At 38.2% G+C, this 19,362-nt stretch overlaps 1 protein-coding gene across 3 annotated transcripts in view; it reads right to left on the bottom strand.

Annotated features, from left to right (window-relative positions):
• LOC126281938 (THO complex subunit 2) overlaps positions 1-19,362 on the bottom strand; it is a 292,749-nt gene that overhangs the window by 213,778 nt on the left and 59,609 nt on the right. For all 3 annotated transcript variants that reach the window (XM_049981284.1, XM_049981285.1, XM_049981286.1), the window contains exons 7-8: positions 13,819-14,075; positions 4,255-4,401 (exon numbers count right to left, since the gene is read on the bottom strand). In XM_049981284.1, coding sequence (XP_049837241.1) covers positions 4,255-4,401; positions 13,819-14,075 — 404 coding nt within the window. The remainder of the gene's footprint in view (positions 1-4,254; positions 4,402-13,818; positions 14,076-19,362) is intronic.

The following is a 19,362-nucleotide window of genomic DNA, read 5'->3' as shown; positions in this document are numbered from 1 at the left end:
TACACCAGAACTAAGATCAGTAAGCTTTTCATGACTTTTTCAAACTGTATAAAAATTATCAAGGTTACCTGTGAAGCCAAGAAACTACATAATTGGCAGTATATATTCTACTCCAGGAGTAAACATAAAAATTACAAGACACTTACACATTAGCTTTCGCCCACAGCCTTTGTCAGAAAAAGAAAAAGAAACATACACACCTTCATTCACACAAGCAAACACACCTCACATACATGTGACTACCATCTCCAGATGCTTGGACCAGAATGTGGGATGGCAACAGCAATGCATTCTGGTCTGACCAGCCAGGAATGGCGTTCATGTGTGCGCTAGGTGTGCTTGTTTGTGTGTTCCTTTTTCTGTTTCTCGCGAAGCCTGCGCCAAAAGCTAATGTCTACTTTTACTTGTGCCTGTTGACAACTAACACTTTATCTTGTACCAATCTATCTTTTCCTTACATTGTTGACAAGCCCAATTGTGAAATGTGTATCATATAAGCATGCCATAGCCCATCACCTGACAGTGAGAAAATTAAATGAGAAATTAACATGAAGTAGCTGAAAACTTAATAAACGAGCAGATTTGAATGAAAGCACATCCTAATATTCCGTAAAATTTCCCAGTTACTTAAACAACTTGAGAGCGTCTGAGGTTTTCTGTGATTTTGTCAGTAACAATTCTGGAACTGGCTGATCAGAAACTCCCATACTGCAGTTGTGTATAAATGAACAAGCGTGATAAATTTCACATTAATGGGAAGTTGCGTGATAAATTTCACATTAATGGGAAGTTGGCTGGAAGTTAACAGGCTCATCTTTTCGAGAATGAAAGTTATCATCACTGGGCATAAACGTTACTTTAGATCACACTCTGTATGTCATTTTGTTTGTCATCTAAACTTTTCCTTTTGGGTGATCAAAGTAGTCGTGCTGTACCTGACAACATCATAGATAAAGCAAAGAAACATCCTTGCCCACAGTACTTCGAGGAATATCAATGACTCAAACATCCATTGGCCAACAATGTCAACAACACTGATGTTATTTGTAATGGCATTCATTTTATTACTTAAAAGTTAAGACTCAGTCCAAGTCAAGAGTCGCTGTACATTAAGAGAAGAATAAATTGTATGTAGTTGTTGGACTTCTCCTTTAATAGAACTGAAAATTAACAAATAACTAAGGCATATTCATTGGGAGTTTCGACGGCTTTTGCTAGATACTGAAGTGTTTGACAGTCGTGGGAATTAGATTACTCTGAATAGCTTTTATAAAAATAAGTAGAAAATGCCAACTTTACATTTCTTTACTAAATACTCACAAATCTTCTACCTTTCTAGCCCATCTTAAAGCTGATATAAAACCATGAACATCTAATCGGTGTTGAGAACCACTTACAAAGAATTTAAAATTACCAAAATTGCAGTCTTCCACGCACCTACATGGCCCAAACAGCACTATTCGCGTTTCATTTTTAAGTGGAATTAGACAGCTTTTACCTCTGCTATTACCTTTTCCTTCTTGCATCAGACTAATTGTCTCACTGTTATGAAACAAAAATCAATAGTATGACCAGTGTCATTATCTTTTCTTTCTTTTATCAGAATACTTATCTCATTTTTGCAAAAGGCAAATTAATAGAATTACCAATATTGATTTGTTCGTTTGAACATTTTGTTTACTGAAAGCCTTAAAAGGCTAAGCCACATAAAGCATAAATTATGCTGCAGACGATAACTTCAAAGAGCTAGGCAGAGTGCCAATAAGTATCTCTTAGTGAGGATTAAAGAAACCAACTAGCATAGATATCGATATCCAGTACAGACATTTACACCATAAAACTGTTATACTTTCCATATGGTAATTATACAGATGGTTTACTTCAAGAGGAACAAATATGGAATCACTGCTGTTCAACTCACATTACAGACAGTGAGATGAACAAGGTACAAGACTTACCATCTAGCTCAGTGACAATACTAGCACAAGGTTCCTACTTGCAATTGGACAGCATATGAACTAGTTTTGTCAATACCAAGCTGTGATATTTTAGACTTAAAGACTTTGGCAACAGCTTTGCTGAGACTTAGTACTATTCCCTTGTCTCCTTAAACTTTTTGGCCCTGATAGGCTATGGAATCAAGGGTACGATTATTAGAAACTCTGCTGCAATGTATAAGTTTCTAGGAGTTAGGTACACCGGTTCAGTGGATAGTGGACTGAGATGATTCAACAATGACCTCTGTCTATGTGACACACCGAACCATTACTCTGCCAGCACCTTACTACAACAATTTAGTCAAACAGACAATAACATGTACCTTGAAAACCCAACTGCTTTTTTCTTTTTTATGTAGGGGCAATAAATTGTAGAACTTCAGGAACTGAAAACAGTTGAGTAGATTTGGAAGAGGAGTGGAACAATATCATATTGGATATAGCAGCACTATCAAAGTTGCCACAAACAGCATTACAAACACTGAAGCAATATCAGCATGATGGCACTGGAGAAATTTTTGCTTTCACTGGAGCTACTCAATGTGTCATTTTCTGTGAAAATAGGGAAAAAAAATTGGACTTATCTAAAACTATGAACTGTATTTTTCCTTTGTTTCAAAAGTAGTCTTTAATCAAATGCAGTCATTACTGTGCAAGTGTTGTTAGGCTGTAGTCACAGTGGCTCCAATATTGGTGGATTCTATCGACAACCGACATCGGCCAGAGATGACTGATCTTTTCAAATCAGTATTCCCAAACATACGAATTTCAGATGACAATCTGTGAAATTAAAATCAGTTTCTTTTCTTCAGTCAAATCGACCAACATTCTCGCACATAAAATATGGAGCTTGAGAAACTTATACGCTCAGTCCAGGAAAGAGCGAGTTTGTGGCATCCTGAAGATGAAAATATTATAATGTTTGAAATCTATGGACTGAAATTACAGGTTCATTCAAAACTTCAAATAGGTAAAATGTTAACTGGAAATTTTAGGCATAGATTATAACCTCAAAAATAATTTGTTCGAGTGAAAAGGGTGACTTATCTTACATGATAATAGCTACTGTACTGTATCATTTTTGTAGTAGAGTGTCATTACTTGTCTACAAATTAACATTACTGCTTACTGACATTTTATGCCAGTAGGGTAGTGATTCTGTTAATATGAAGTGGTATATCAATGTGGTATATAGTGTGTATTTCCACTTTTAAGTGCTTTAAGTTTTCAGAATATCTTGTGCTACACTTTATGCTTGTCTTTCACTCGTGTGCTAAATGACAGTAATTGAAAGTTAATTGACTTACGTCTGGACAACTTTAAATAAATACAGCGTAACAGAGTGTTTATTAAGTTGCTTTTCAAGGTGACCATGAATTTTCTTGAGTACGTAACAGAATGTTTCACCCGTCATGTCATATACTCTTAAAACTTGTCTGGCTATTCTGATAACTGAGGACAAAGTGTATAGTACTCACCACGTTCTTTATGAGACAGGAAAGCTCATTTACATGCATTCAGCATCTCTTTAATAGCAGAAGCCACTATGCAGCACTTGAATGCAAGTACAGAGGTGCCTTGGTGTCCGCCACACACTACGAGGTTAAAATATAATCTACTTCATAGATAGGATACATTCTAACCTAACCTCCTTGACCCTGCCAAAAACTGATGAAGGAGATTTGATGCACTATGATCACTCTGCCAGCCAATGTTATCGGGCGACCTCTGGCGATGGTGCCTCATGGCGGCTGTTGGCGTCACTGTGAATGCAGCGTTAGAAAGGTTGAACGAGAAACTATGCTAAAATACAGCACAGCTGTGCAAGGCAACAATAACAATGCAACTGTCGACTCAACTCTATAAACTCACAATTTTTATGCCAAAAATTCAGATGACTGTTTTCTATCAGTCATCTTTCTTCCCATAACTTGCTACATGCAATCTATTTCAAAAAATAAAATCAGTGCTGATGGAATGCCTTTTCAACACCATCAATAACATAAAGAAGAATGTCATAGGCAGTAAAAGACATTGTAAAAGAAGCTTACAATGCTTGAAGAAGTGTGTGGGTAGAGGAAGGAAGTACTTTGAAGGAGACATGGACTAAACAACTGTAGTATGAATGAAAATGTTATTTAAAAAGAACTTTTATCTTTTTAACAGTTGTAATATGTACAGTCAGTAACTTTAATATACACAAAACACACATGTCTATTCTGAAACACAAACAATATTATAATTTAGTTTTACAAACCTTTTCCCGAGCACTCTCCTTCTCTTCCACAGGCTCTTCTTTCTCTTTATCCTTTGTTGAAATTATATTCAGTTTCCTGACATATTCTACAGCTTCCTTCATTTCCTTGTCCCATTCTTTGTAAATAACTTTATCATCTGGAGTGAGCTGCAAAATAATGGCAAATTCAACAACACATTATCTGACATTCATGTATCAGATTTATCCCACATACTATTATCATGATGGTCAACATCAACAACCTATGTGCAGTCACAATTGGTGATAAAATTTAAGATGAAGTAAAGAATGCCAATGTGACAATGCTCAAAAGTTACTAATATAATACTGTCATTACAGTATAATAATTTATAATTGTATGCATGGAATTTCAAAATGACATGTACAATATAATTAAATTAGTATATAAGTAAGTAAGGAAGAAGCTAATACCACTTTAAAAATGACATATGAATAAAAGTACAAAGTCTTCTTTTTAATGTTAAGGCAGTGATATTTGAATCCCATAGAGAGAGAGAGAGAGAGAGAGAGAGAGAGAGAGAGAGAGAGAGAGAGAGAGAGAGAGAGAGATTTGTTCTGCTTTTAAACAGCAGGCATAAGAACTCAAACAAGAAACCAGAGGTGATCCATGTCGAGACAGAAACTTCATGCTGTTTTTATCTTGACGACAACCACACGAGAACACTTTCATTCAGCCCCCTTAAAAATATTATACCTTTTCTTCTCTAAAAATTTACCCTCCCATACATGAAGGTACCTTTAAACTGTAAGTCTGATATTCATTCACTTTATCATCTATTGTGGTTCAACTTTTGGCAGCTGCTAAACTGCAACATACAAGGGACAACATGCAGTATTCTAGCAATTGCTGCCACATACACAAAAGATTGACTTAACCCCTCACAGCCTTTACAGAACTGCCAAGTACATCCAAACAAAACCATGTACTTTGTTTCTGTTTTCGTCACATCAAATACAAGTTAAAGAAAATCAAATTTAAAGTAATATGCACTAGTATATAAATTACAAAAATAAACAATCTTTCAGAATTCATATGGGCTAAATGAATTTTCTTATTTTTGCATTGTTTTGCCAAGAACTGAAATTTATTCTTCCGATGTTATTCTCTAGTGCAAATCAGATACAACTGCACAGGTTAACTGTTACAAAATGTTAATAAATAAACTGCACAATATGAATATAAATCTGATTTTTCTGAATCAAGCCCAATGGCCATGTTCAAACACATCCTCAGTACCTGGGGATTTGCAGAAATGACAAGTTAACTTTTTCACAGCAGTCAATGGGTTAACATCAAATATTTTCAGCAATCAATTGGCTGGCATCAAATAAGTCATATGTAAAGAAATCAGACAACTGAAGCTGTTTTGTACATGCTGATTCCATTCTAGGGTTGCTAGAAGTTTCCCAAAGCGAAATTCCCTGCCAATTCCTAATTTTCAGAGACATTTTTAGCATTTTTCCCTGACAGTTTTTGAGATCTGAAGGGTTAGTAAACAGTTAAGTTGACAAAATAGCACAACGAATTCTGTATTTCTGAACATGTTTTTAATTCAACTTTTGAATGAATGAAAAGCTATTATCTCCTTTACAGAATTTAATGGGTAACAATAAATGCCATTTTTTGTTGTAGGATTTTTGTGTTGAGCCAAGCTTTGAATTAAGTTAGTTTTTCGTCCTTCTCCCATAGAAGATTTATGAACTACGTATTTTTCAAGTATGTTAAAAGAATTACTACTCACCACATCATGGAGATGTTAAGTAATAGACAGGCACAACAAAAAGTAAGCCTCAGCTGCCTGAGACAGTGGTCACATGTGTGAGAATTGTCGCATGAATGTGTATGTTGTCTAATTTAGAAGAAGGCCTTTTGGCTGAAAGATAAATTGTTCAGAAGTCGTTTTGTTGTGCCTTTCTGCAAGTCAACATCTACAATATTCAGTGAAAAGCAATCTATCATTTTCATAATGTTATCATCATTCCATCCTGGATTTTCCATTTTTTACTTCAAAGACAATGTTTACTACTAAATACTGAACCATACTTTTTAATAAAATTAAAATTCTAGTTTTAATCTATAACTGTATGACTATAAATTATGATGCAGATGTGAAATGCCTTATTGTTAAATGAAATAAATTACACATATTAACAGTTAATGTTGAATCTACAGAAATAAAAAATATTTCATTTTCTATTTGTTTCACATTATGCACCAAATTTTAATTTATTCTGAATGCTTATGTTATCCTGCAATTAGTTATTCAAAGTAAAAAGATATACTTTTATTAAAATAAATGTTCAGTATTTGTTAACACCATCTCAATTTGACAATAAACTAATTGCTAGCAGCAAGAACCGAACCAATGACCTTGGCAAATTCAAGGCTTTGCTATGCATTCAGAAACCAATGATCCTTTAATACTGTACAAATGTTTTATAGTCTACAGTGCTCGAAAATCTTGAGAATTTCATCATATTGGTTTAAGAAATTGAAGTCTGCACACTGACTTTCAACTCCTATAAGTATTAAGAAAATCAAAAACGGAGATCCTGTAATGTCCACTTGCTGTATTCATCTGAGGCCTGCAGCTGCTTCATATCAGAGAGAGAGAACACAGAGTGAGTCTCCTATATTTGCCGTCAGTGTAGGGTGGAAGTAATCTTTCTGTTGGAATTTTAAGATACAAAGTCTGTTCAAAACATTACAGAACATTCATAATTTTGTGCCAATGGTGTGATAGAGCGAAATGCAGTTGGCATCGCTGCACACGCCTGTGTTTAATGTGTAACTGCTGGAAGTTTCATTGTTATGTGTCTGTTAGTTATTGTTCACTGCTGTATTGAATAGAACATTATGTCACACAGTTTGCGAATTTGGAGATGGCAGAGTTAGAGGAGCAATGTGTCTGCATTAAATTTTGCTTGAAACTCAAGAAAACCTTTACAGAGATACACCAAATGATGCAGGAAGTCTACAGTGATGAGTACTAAAAAAGCAGTACTTAGTGTTACGAATTGTTCACATGGTTTAAAAATGGGTAGCTGGAAGTTATAGATGACCCTCATTCAGGACGCCCTACGACATCTACTAACGACGCTCTTGTCTGGAACGTCAACAAAACTGTGCGTGCCAATCAAAGACTGACTGTCAGAGAGATTACAGAAAAATATAACATTTCAGTTGAATCATGTCATGAAGCCCTGACACAGCATCTTGGAATGCATCCTGTTGCCGCCAATTTTGTCACATGGCTCATGCATCAGACCAGAAAGACCTTTGCCTCATTATGTGTGAAGAGCTTTTGGATCACGCAAATGAGAATGAGATGTTCCTTAAGAGAATCAAAATTAGTGATGAGACATGAGTCTACGGTTATGATGCTGAAAGTAAAGATCAATCTTCACAGTAGGTCGGGAAAGGTTCTCCACGACCAAAAACAGTTCGTCGGTCAGGTCATAGCCACACTGATAGTTTTCTTTGACTTTGAAGGATTAGTTCATCATGAATCCTTGCCATAAGGACAAACTGTTACTCAATGGTACTTTTGGAATGTGTTGCAGTGCTTGCAAGAAAATGTGAGGATGGAACAGCCTGAAATGTAGCAAGACAGTTTATGACTCTTGCATCATGACAATGCACCCATACACTCATTCGTATGGTGCATGATTACTGTGCAAAAGGCAAAATCACTGTGCTGCCTCATCCTCCATACTCTCCACACGTGGCGCTTGCAGACTTTTTTTTTTTAATTCCCAAAGTTGAAAACCCCACTGAAAGGACAAAGACTTGAAACGATAGACGAGATAAAAGAAAATTCACAGTCGGAGCTTCTCGCAATCCCGCAATAGGCAAACCAAACCTGCTGCCGGGAGTGGAAACAGCTTTGGGAGTGGTGTATCAATTGTGGAAGAGAGTATTTCGAAGGAGACCATGCACAATAAGTAAAAGGTAAGCGTGGAAAAATTTTATGGACAAAGTTTCGAAATTTCCTGAACAGCCCTTGCACTTTTAAATAAATTATGAATAATCCGCCTCGATTGCGAAAATTCCCGGTGTTTGCCCAGGTTTCAACGTGGATAACCATGCCTTCTTCAGAACGAAATAAAAAACAGCTTGCCTAAATGGGCATAGTCAATTTCTAAAATGAACACCCACAACGGCAGGTCCCCATAAAATTTATTAACATTACACGGTAATGCAGATTTTTAAACACCTGCAGTATGCCAAAGATGATGTCCTCAACGATCAGCTACAATTAAAAAACAGAAATTTCTTTGAAGGTTTCAGTCTCTTACTTAATTCTTTTCATTAAACCACATGACGTGGAAGTTGGTTGATGCATGCACAGGTTGTTGATTGTTAACGGATGATAACAATGCCCCTCCCCCTCTCTTTTTTGGCACCTTTCCCTTTCTGTGAGCTGAAGGTTTGGTTAGCCAAGATGAACGCCTTTCGGTCATCGTAAGTTCATATCGCTGCGCGCTTTTAAGACGTATTGTATCTTCGTTGGCTTCTATATTTATAAGATCGTGGAGCCAAGATATGTCCTAAATCTTTTATGTTTTTTGATTACGGCCTGCTCAGCCACTTAGCATTTTGGCGATATAGCGACAGTGATGGTTTCTGTTAGCAAAAATTGTGTGGTTTTATCCGTTAACAACATTTGAGATTTCTTTCCACCCCCCCCCCCTCCCCGCCCCCACACCATTATCCGTTAAGGTGTCAAGTTTTGCAGACCGTTTGCTCTGTGAGTTACAACTTAATGGTTCCCGCATGTAGTATGGTTTGGAACCGATTGCACTTTACTATGTCCTCATGCATAGCCATTTCTGTATGTTAGTTGTGATTTTTACCTAATTTTAGTGTCTCCATATTAGTTAGTGGCTGATGCACGACCTGTGCGCAATGTTGGTCGAGAATTAATATGTCATAATTTCCGCATCAACGCTTGTATCACTTACTATTTGGGCGACAACTTTTTGTAGTTACTTAGGCCCCGATTCATGTTAACTGTTGTATCCCGTTTCTATGCATAAGAAGAGCGTTTCTTAGCCACGCGCATGCGCAGAGATTGTCGACAGTCGCTCAGGAGAACAGCCGGCAAGGCCTTAGTGCAGTGGAGAGCCTGTGACCCATCGCACGTTGACTGGGGCGAGGCAGCACACACAGTTAAGTAGTGTTATTGACTTGGTACGGATGTACCGTGTAATGTTAATAAATTTTATGGGGACCTGCCGTTGTGGGTGTTCATTTTAGAAATTGACTATGCCCATTTACGCAAGCTGTTTTTTATTTCGTTCTGAAGAAGGCGTGGTTATCCACGTTGAAACCTGGGTAAACACCGGGAATTTTCGCAATCGAGGCGGATTATTCATAATTTATTTAGATAATTACGATTGCTGACGCGCTGCAATGCTGAAAGTCCTTGCACTTTTCTCTAAGTTATGCTTCAGGTGAAAATTTACTGTTTGAATGAATAAATTAACTTTTAATCAGGAAACAGTTTTTACTCTTGAAGTAAAGGGTGTACCATATGTAATATAAAAATAATTTAACATCTTCTTGGTTAAAAGAACTTGATAATTTGTTTACTTTTGTTTGTCTGTTGTCTTCTTGTGAGGAATGGTGGTTTAGAATGAGGTAGAACATTAGGTTGGTCTTACTACTACATTACCAGCCATTTTTTAAACGAAATTCTGACCTCCAAAAGAGAAACATCTGCTTTTCATCGTGTTGCTCCTAAGCTAGCACTTAGCTTGGATGACATCAATGGTCATTCTTCCATCAATTAGGTAGGAGAAAGTAACTATAGGTGGACTGAAATTACAAAATATAGGGCAGAGCCAGTCACAAGATTACAAATTACACTAAGGAAAAGCGTATGGTCTACACATAAGCTTCAGATATCGAAGATGTGGCCAAAGAAGTCTGCTAAATAGGAAGTATGAATTCAACAACTGCATACGTGTTTCTGAAATGATTCATGAGACAACTGTTTATCCACATGAACTCCAAACTAAATCATACATAATAATTTGTGATCCATTAAAAACATAATAAGTGAATTTGCTAAATAACTGAAGAATCTGATACACTACTACAAATAAATATTGATACTTCAATATAGCGGCGTATTTAAGGGGGCTTCTGAACTTGAGTCATCTCCCATTCCCTCACCTAAATGTGAAATTACAGACACAATTTTCCTTACACACCTGCACATAATATCACAATACCACGGCTGGAAAAGAAAGATTAACAATACCTCTGCTTCAGTATGAGTACGTTTTTAAAAAGTTTGTTTATTTTGACAATATGCTACATTACATAACAACATTATATGTTTTCAGTTTTCTATTAGTAACACATGGCAACTTAACATCAATGGTGAAGTCATTTAACATCAATGGTGAATTAAATACAAATTTTATGAAACCAGGTTCAGAATATTACAGTACCCACAAATGACAGTTAATGAATATAGAAATAATTTGCATTACTGAGGTGGTGGACACATAGTCGAAGCACACGCTGACCAGGAAATGTTCTAGTTTGTTTCATACATGATTTTCGGCGTTAGCAGCTGTTAAATTGTTGAAATGACATGTTGCAAAAACCAGTGAATGAAACTAGTATAGTGAAATCATTGATTTTCGAGAGCTAAAACAATGGATCACAAGGCAAAAAGTGATAACATTTTGAACCACTTCTCCAAAACTAGGAGAAACTCTGCCATCTCACGCTGGGAGAATGGATGACACACTGTAATTGCTGCCACCGTTTTCAAACAATAGGATCATTATTGCTAATTCAAAATCACCTTTCTTGGGTTCTGCAGCAAAATCAGCATCTTTCATTGACACATCAAATGCCTCTGACAATCACCACCAGGCTGACATAAGTGATTGTCTGCTATAAAGTACCAGTAACGAAAAAGTTGATGACCACATGAAGCTACAAAAGTTCCAAAACTTTTCTGTGCCTGGTGCAACTTACAAATTTCCCCTCACTTCTCAAAATGGCCAATATTATAAGTTCAACTGAGAAATATTTTTTTTGGTTAGTAACTCTCTCAAACAGGACGGTGCCTTCTGTGCACTTTTCGCTAATACCAGCTTGGGTAGAGCCAGTCATCAAAATACTGAAACTCTGGTACCCTCAAAGTTTTCAAATTTGAAGAATGCTCTTGAATATTTCAACATCCATGCGTGCAACACTTACCATAATGCTGCTGTAATCGATGGTGACAATTTTGTTTACATGACAGTGCACAAGACCACACATATAAAACATTGCCTGGACCAAGGCTCGGTGGAGCAGGTGGGAACAAACAGATAACGCACAGTCCCTATCATTGAGGCTGTGATTCATTGTAGACAGCAGGATATTGCATTAAGGGGACATGGGGATTTTATGCCTGTTAAAGTTGACAAACAAGTTGATATGCACATAACTTTCATGTCATTAACCTAGAACATCATTCAAAAGGTGATGAAAATCCACGAACACGTTTAATAGGAACTGGTAGATGTGACAAGTACATTAGTGACCCAACCCAAAATCAGATCATCTTGCATCAACAATCAACTCCCGGAAAGGATTGTTCAGTGCATATTCACGTTTCTTGCCGATGAAACTACTGATGTTGCTGGAATAGAGCAACTCTCTATTTTATTATTTTTCTGTTATTAAATATTCTGTATTATATTTTCTCAGATCTATTATGTTTTATCAGGTCTCAAGATTCATCAAGATTTCCTGCAATTTGTTCCAGTGTTTGATGTGGCTAGCAAAGGATTAGCTGGATCTACGATTGAAACTTGATAAAATTTGGTTTTGATGTGTTATTTTTACAAGGACAAGGCTATAATGGTGCTCCATCTATGTCGGGAAAAACTCTTGGGACTTAGGCATTCATGCAACAGGACCACCCTGTAGCTGAATATTCTCATTGTGCAGCTCATAATTTCAATTTGGTAGTCGCTAAAACAGGCAATGTTCCACTTATCAGAAATTCACTAAGAATGCTGAAAATGGTACGTAATCTCTTTCGGCCACCAAAGTGTAGCCAGATACTACACGATACCCTTGAATCATTACCAATGTTCGAGTCAGTACTTCGAAATGTACCACTCTCACTAGATGGACTGCGTGTCTCTGCGGCACACAATGCTTCAGGAAGTATATGGCCGTATTGTTTCAGCTCAGGGAAGGTTCAAGAATCTGACAAGAAGATTGCATCCCATGATGCCATGATTCTGTTAGCAGCCATCACCAAGGGAGATTTGCTTGTTTATACTTTCTGAACTGTTTGTGCTGAGTGAATCCATCTGCTATAAACTTCAGCACCAAAATATTGATTCTGCAGAGTTAATCAACACTGTCACGGATCTAAAATGGGAACTGCTGGCAATGAGAGAAAATGTTGAGGATATTTTCAGTCAGTTTTTCTTAGAAGCAGAGGAATTAGTTTTGGCCAATGGAGTTGAAATTGAGCAACCACACATTTGTACTAAGCAAGCACATCATGCAAATCAGGCTAAAATTGATGGTGTTGAGCATTACGTGTTCATACCTTTTCTGGATGCCTTCATTGATTAACTGCACGATTAATTCTTAACATTACGAACATTTCAACAGCGTCAATTATCTTTTACCACGGGAAAGTGAAGACATATGTATAACTAATGGAGTTACGAAACTCCATTCATTTTATGCTTCAGAGTCATTAGTCGCCGATTTAACAAAGGTGATGGCTGAGTTGAAACTCTTTTCATCAACATATGAATCCACTGGAGCAATTGCCTCAAAACACAATGAATTTTTTTTTATCTGCAACTGTCAGATCTATTCTAATGGATTTCGATTTCTACATCTCTTGGCAGCTCTACTAGTGACAATGGCAGCAAATGAGCACAGTTCCTTTACGAGAATCAAGACGGACCTAAGCAATACAACTGGCAAGGCTTGTCTGAATGGGCTTGCCATGACAATTCATCACGGAGAAAAGACTGATGTCCAAACTGCGATTAGAGAGATGGCAAAATCAAGACACCACTGTCTTTCTTTTGTACTTTAAATTTCTAGAAAATTGTTTAGTCACTTGCTCTATTTATGTGTATTAAAGTAGCAGACATTTATACGTTCTTTAAAGTAAATTAACATAATTAGTGCAGAAAATTCTCTTAGCAACCGAGTTATCTTTTACTGAAATTATTCAACTTCATAACATTATGAAATTGATTTCATGATGTGATTCGTAACTTCAATAAATCGTTTTTGAAAGTCATTAGTATTTTATCTATAAAAATGTAAACCAGAGACACACTTTACTTTTATAATTCCGGAAATTAGATTATTATTGGTCGATAAAATTAATTTTCAAAATGAGCTATTGTAATATGAAAGACATAGTTCCCAAAAACAAAATTGTAAATATGCCACTACTTCAATACAAAAACTATTTACAGCTATCAATTAATCTTCCAGTTACTTGTAAAAGTAAGAAAATATTTGTGTAAGGATCACATAATACAAACCCAGCAGTAGATGTCATCCAATGCAATAATTCCATGCTGTAGCATCAAAGCTGTGACCAAATGCAGAGAGTTGGGTGTTGTTTCCTCACTGCTATTTTGGTAGAAACAAAATTTAAAGCCAAGCACTTCACAAAGAATTTTGGGGTCGCACATATATGACTGCAATAGTGGCACGAAGAACTCGTGTAGCTCTGGACGACATTCAAAACTTTCTAAAATAATATCCAGCACACGATTTGGATCCAAGTTGAAGCAACCTGTAAAAGATTTACACACTTAGTGACAAGTAAAACAGAGATCCCCCAAGTACAAGTTAAATAATTGGGATAAAGATTAAAGCATCATCTTTAAGAGTGGAGTGCTTAATAAGCACAAATATAACTATGCAGCTGCTGAGTAAAAACAGTTTTGGCTGCAAGAAAGAGCTTTAAATGCTTCATGTGAAGTATGACAATCACAGAAAAATGGCATATGAAGATTAATTAGAGGCTCTCAACTTGACAAGAAGAAGGGACCGGTTGGTAGGGCATTTTATGAGGCATCAAGGGATCACAAATTTAGTATTGGAGGGCACCGTGGAGGGTAAAAATCGTAGAGGGAGACCAAGAGATGAATACACTAAGGAGATTCAGAAGGATGTAGGGTGCAGTAAATACTGAGAGATGAAGAAGCTTGCACAGGATAGAGTAGCATGGAGAGCTGCATTAAACCAGTCTCAGGACTGAAGACCACAACAACAACAACAATTTGCTACAATTTACCTTAATGAGGTGAGCTTATTGCTGCACAAGTTTAATTGTGAAATCAAATGTACTGCTTGACAAAAAAATAAAAAAAAGTGAAGCACTTAGAAGATGCTGTCAAGAGGTCAATGCAACCTTGTATATTTACATACCGTTGGCTCCTATGTAAACGATTAGTATTGCAGTTCTCTGAGACAGGTACACCAGCTACCAGAGAACATTACTGTTGTTTCTGTTTAGTGTTGTTATCAGGCCTGGCAGCGTAAACAAGGGGCACAAACACTGTCAGATGTTGCGGGATGAATGTGAAGCACACAGAGATGCCGTATAATTGTGTGAGGAAGCATTATGAGCACCTGACAGGGCTTGAAACGAGCCTCACTGTGGGTGTCCATTTGGTTAGCTGGTCAAATTGTTCAATATCCAGATTTCTGAGGCATTATGATGTAACAGTGGCCCGATGTTGTACAGGCATACTCATTGTTGAACCCTTTCACTGCTGTGAGCATGAATACCCATCCTGCTACACCATTTCCCCAGGTGCTGTGGACACTTAGATATTTGTACAGTGCTACGGACACCTGCATGTGTCCTGAGCTGCCAACCTCTCACTGCTGTGAGCAAATTACTTTCATGTCACAGTGAATAAAAATGTTTTGAATATTTATCATACAACTTATGTACCTCGATGCGATCTATCATCTACAAAAAACCTCATTTCAATATCGTGAATGGTTTATGGTATATGACAATTGTTATTACCAAATGTATTGTGATGCACAATGATGTGAATGACCGCATCATCTGTAACCATCTGTCAGATGATTATTATTATTATTATCATTTTTGGGGTGGGGGGGGGGGGGTGGGGATTTAGGGTGCAAAACATCTAAGGTCATAAGCACTCCGTATAGAACCATAGGGTAAAAGACTGTTGTAAGGTCCAATACAGAAAGGAAGAAAAAACAAATCTAAAACGTAAAGACGTTACGGAAGAGTACCAAAAAGACGTCGACAAGACACCGGAGTCACCAGGTAGAAATCAAATCTCTTTTGTCATATTACAGCTTTTTAAAAAACTTAGAACGCGAGCCACAGCTCACACGTCATCCGCTAAAATGTCCAGCAAAGTGGACGGCAGCCCGACCCTGAGATGTAAGTGGCTAAAATAAGGGCAGAGGATCAGGAAATGTCTGACTGTTAGAGACTGGCTACAGAAAGGACAGCTGGGTGCAGGGTCGCCACTCAACAAGTGGTGGTGACTAAAGCGGCAGTGCCCTACTCGCAACCAAGCTAACATTACTTCCTCACAGCGAGACAGCCGGGAGGAAGTCAACCAGGCTGTTGGGAGAAGTTTCACCTCTCAGAGTTTGTTCCCAAGAAGGGAGCACCAATGGTCATGCCAAAGTGACGTGATATGCCGATAGAGAAAAGTACAAATATCTTGCGAGGGAACAGAGTAAGAGGCTCGCCGACCGAAGTGGACAGCGGCCTTGGCTGCAGCATCAGCAGTGTCTTTTTCGGGCACACCAACATGGCCAAGAACCAACATCACTTGGGCTCCCCCATCTGGGTACAAATGGAGACAGTCCTGGATCCATCGAACAATGGGGTGGACTGGATCAGGATCATTCAGACACTGAAGGGCACTGAGGGAGTCAGAACAGATCACACAGCGAGTGAACTGGTGCCTCCGGACGTAGTGGACAGCCTGATAGAGGGCAAAAAGCTCTGCTGTAAAGACTGTGCACTGGTCGAGAAGCTTATCAGCCCCGACGACAAAAGCACAGCCAACACTGTGGGCGGACATGGAATCATCAGTGTACAAAAATATGCTATCGGCAAGTTGTGAGCAAAGTTTGAGAAATTTGCAGCTATGTGTCAGCTTTGGAGTCGAATGCTTCGGGAACGGGCTGAGGTCAAAACAAACACAAACCTGTGTCTGAAGCCAAGGTGGTGAAAAGTTCTCCGCCATTCGAAAAGTGGCAGGTAGTGCGAACTGTAGCTGCTGAAACAGGTGATGAAAGTGTATGCCGGGAGGCCGCAGAGAAGAAACGTACATCTCTTATTGTCAGTCAAGAATGTCATAAAAAAAAGGGTCAAGGTTGGGTAGCTGGCATGGAAGAAAGCCGACACGCATACCTACTGAGTAGGATGTCGCGCCGGTATGACAGTGGTAGTTTACCAGCTTCTGCCTAGAGACACTCAACAAGGCACCAGTGGCAAGACGGATCCCCAAATGGTGTACTGCACTTAGACAGCATATGACAGACGGCCGTGCGGAGTGTAAAGTTCTTGGGCAGCACGCATCCAAAGTGAAAGTTAAAAGAACATTTAAATGTATAATGCTCACTGTAACAAATAATTTATATGTATTTCTGTTAATTGAATTTTAAAAGGACACTTAATTTTGTGAGGAAAAAGATAATTATGAATTTTGCTATTATAAATGATTATTCGAAGAGTGTGAAATACTATCTGTGGCGGAGGATGTGAAAACCGCCACAGAAGAAATGATATGTAATTAAAAATGACAAAGACTGTACAAGAATTAGTTAAGACATAAATAGGTAATATATTGTAATAGGATCGCTTGTCTTGTGCATAGACTAAATGGGAGAGGAACCCGTGACATTGTATTAGGCTCTTAGGTAGTCTTCATTTGTCATAAGTCGATGACTGACGCCATTTGTAGCTGGGATTGTAAAAAGTGTGTAAAAATTTTAATTGTTTCTGTTAAAATATATTTATCTAGTAAAATCTGTTTACTGCTAAATTCACATTGGACATCACCCATTTTATTTAAGAAATTTCGACATTTTATTGGATACCACTGGTGGTGCGGGGCTGCGTCGCGAGTGAGCAGACTGCAGCAGCGGCAGATTTAGATATACGATCGCACTAACAACCACATCCTAAAAAGGGTACAGGTAGAGGTCAAGAAAAATAATAAAGTGTTTCTTTTCGCAGCATTCCAGAGGCAGAATAAAAAGAGATAGTAGATTTTATCTCGTGCATTCACAGGTGGATACAAGCTGCACCTTTTGTAAATTTTCATTCAAAAAAGTGATAAATTCTGAACATATCGTAAAGTGCATTTAAAAGTGGATTATTTTCATTAGAACTTAGCAATATACAAATGAAAACATTTTCATATAGTTAAGACAGTCTTATGCTTCAAAGCTAATCGGGGTGTATCCAGTTAAACAAAAATCCACTGCAACGTGAAAATGTTTGCTAAGTTCGATGGACAATAATATTTTCATTCTTGCACAAACAGATCTAGTACTTGAATAAAAGTAAACTTGAATCATTATTTTGGAATATTCAAAGAAATTAATTTTTATTAATCTGCAACACAAGATTTTATATGTACAGTAATAATCACACATGAAAAATGTATTGCAGCGTTTCATTTCTCATGTCCATCCATGTATATGTCAAGTTCAATCTCAACGGTTTCCCAATCAAATTAAATGCAAAAAGCAAAGAAAGTTTAAAACCAGACGGTCAACTCTCGAATAATTAAAACAGACAGAATCGCATTAAAAGAGGAGTAGACAATGCATCCATAATCCAACTTTGAGAGGACAGGAGATCGATAGAGGTGGAGGAGGACAGTTCGGTCAGCTCCCCAAGAGGTACCACACAATACACAAAGGACATTGAGGCAACGTGCAGCTGGGTAGGACACGTGAGAAGACCAACCGAGTTTCCTATCACATGTAATCCCTAAGAACTTTGTTGCATCCAAATGGGAGAGCATTTTGGCCCAGTTGCAAGGACAGTAGAAGAAATGCCATGCACCGCCAGAAGTTGACGCACACGGATTTGGTTGCAGAAAAGCGGAAACCATTTGTGACACTCCAAGAATAGAGACGGTCCAGGCAATGCTTACGACAGCATTGGAGGAGACACGTCTGCTGGGAGCTGCAATAAATAGCAAAGTCGTCAATGAAAAGTGAGCCGGAAACGCCAGCCTGAAGGCAGTCCATAATTGGGTTGACGACTAAGGCGAAGAGGACAACACTCAGTACAGAGTCCTGTGGCCCCCTGTTCTCCTGTGAAAAGGTGTGGGATAAAGTGGAACCCACACGTTCCCAGAAAACTGGGTCTGTTAAAAATTCCCAGATGAAACTGGGAAGACGACTGCGAAGGCCCTGTGTGTGCATAGTACGTCCACCAAGAGGTATCATAGGCTTTCCCCAAATCAAAGAAAATGGCCACTGTTTGTCGCTTCTGCAGAAAATTATTCATGATGAATGTCGTCGGGGTGATAAGACGATCAACTGCTAGTGGTGCTTTCGGAACCCACACTGAACATTAGTGAGAAGATGATGTGACTCCAGCCACCACACTAATCAACCATTGAACATGCGTTCCATCACCTTAAAAATGCTGCTGGTAAGGGAAATTGAATGATAGCTGAAGGAAGAGATATATCCTTACCAGGCTTAGGTAGGGAAACAATAGTAGCTTCACACCAAAGCATGGGAAATACACCATCAGATCAAATATGGTTGTAGGTATTGAGGAGAAAGCGTTTTCCCGCAGGAGGAAGATTCTGCAGCATGAGGACGTGGATTGTATCAGGCCCAAGAGCAGAAGACCTGGATGAGGAGAGAGCACACTCGAACTCCCTCATAGTGAAAGGAGTATTGAAGCATTCTCGATTCAAAGAGAGAAAAGAGATTGCACGAGTCTCCTCCGCCTGTTTAAGGAAGGCAGGATGGTAGTGAGTGGAGCTTGAAACCTCCGCAAAGTACTGGCCGAAAACATTGGAAACATCGACAGGGACAAC

This window comes from Schistocerca gregaria, chromosome 7 (assembly GCF_023897955.1).
Source record: "Schistocerca gregaria isolate iqSchGreg1 chromosome 7, iqSchGreg1.2, whole genome shotgun sequence".
NCBI lineage: Eukaryota > Metazoa > Arthropoda > Insecta > Orthoptera > Acrididae > Schistocerca > Schistocerca gregaria.
This window is presented reverse-complemented; position numbering and strand designations above follow the sequence as displayed.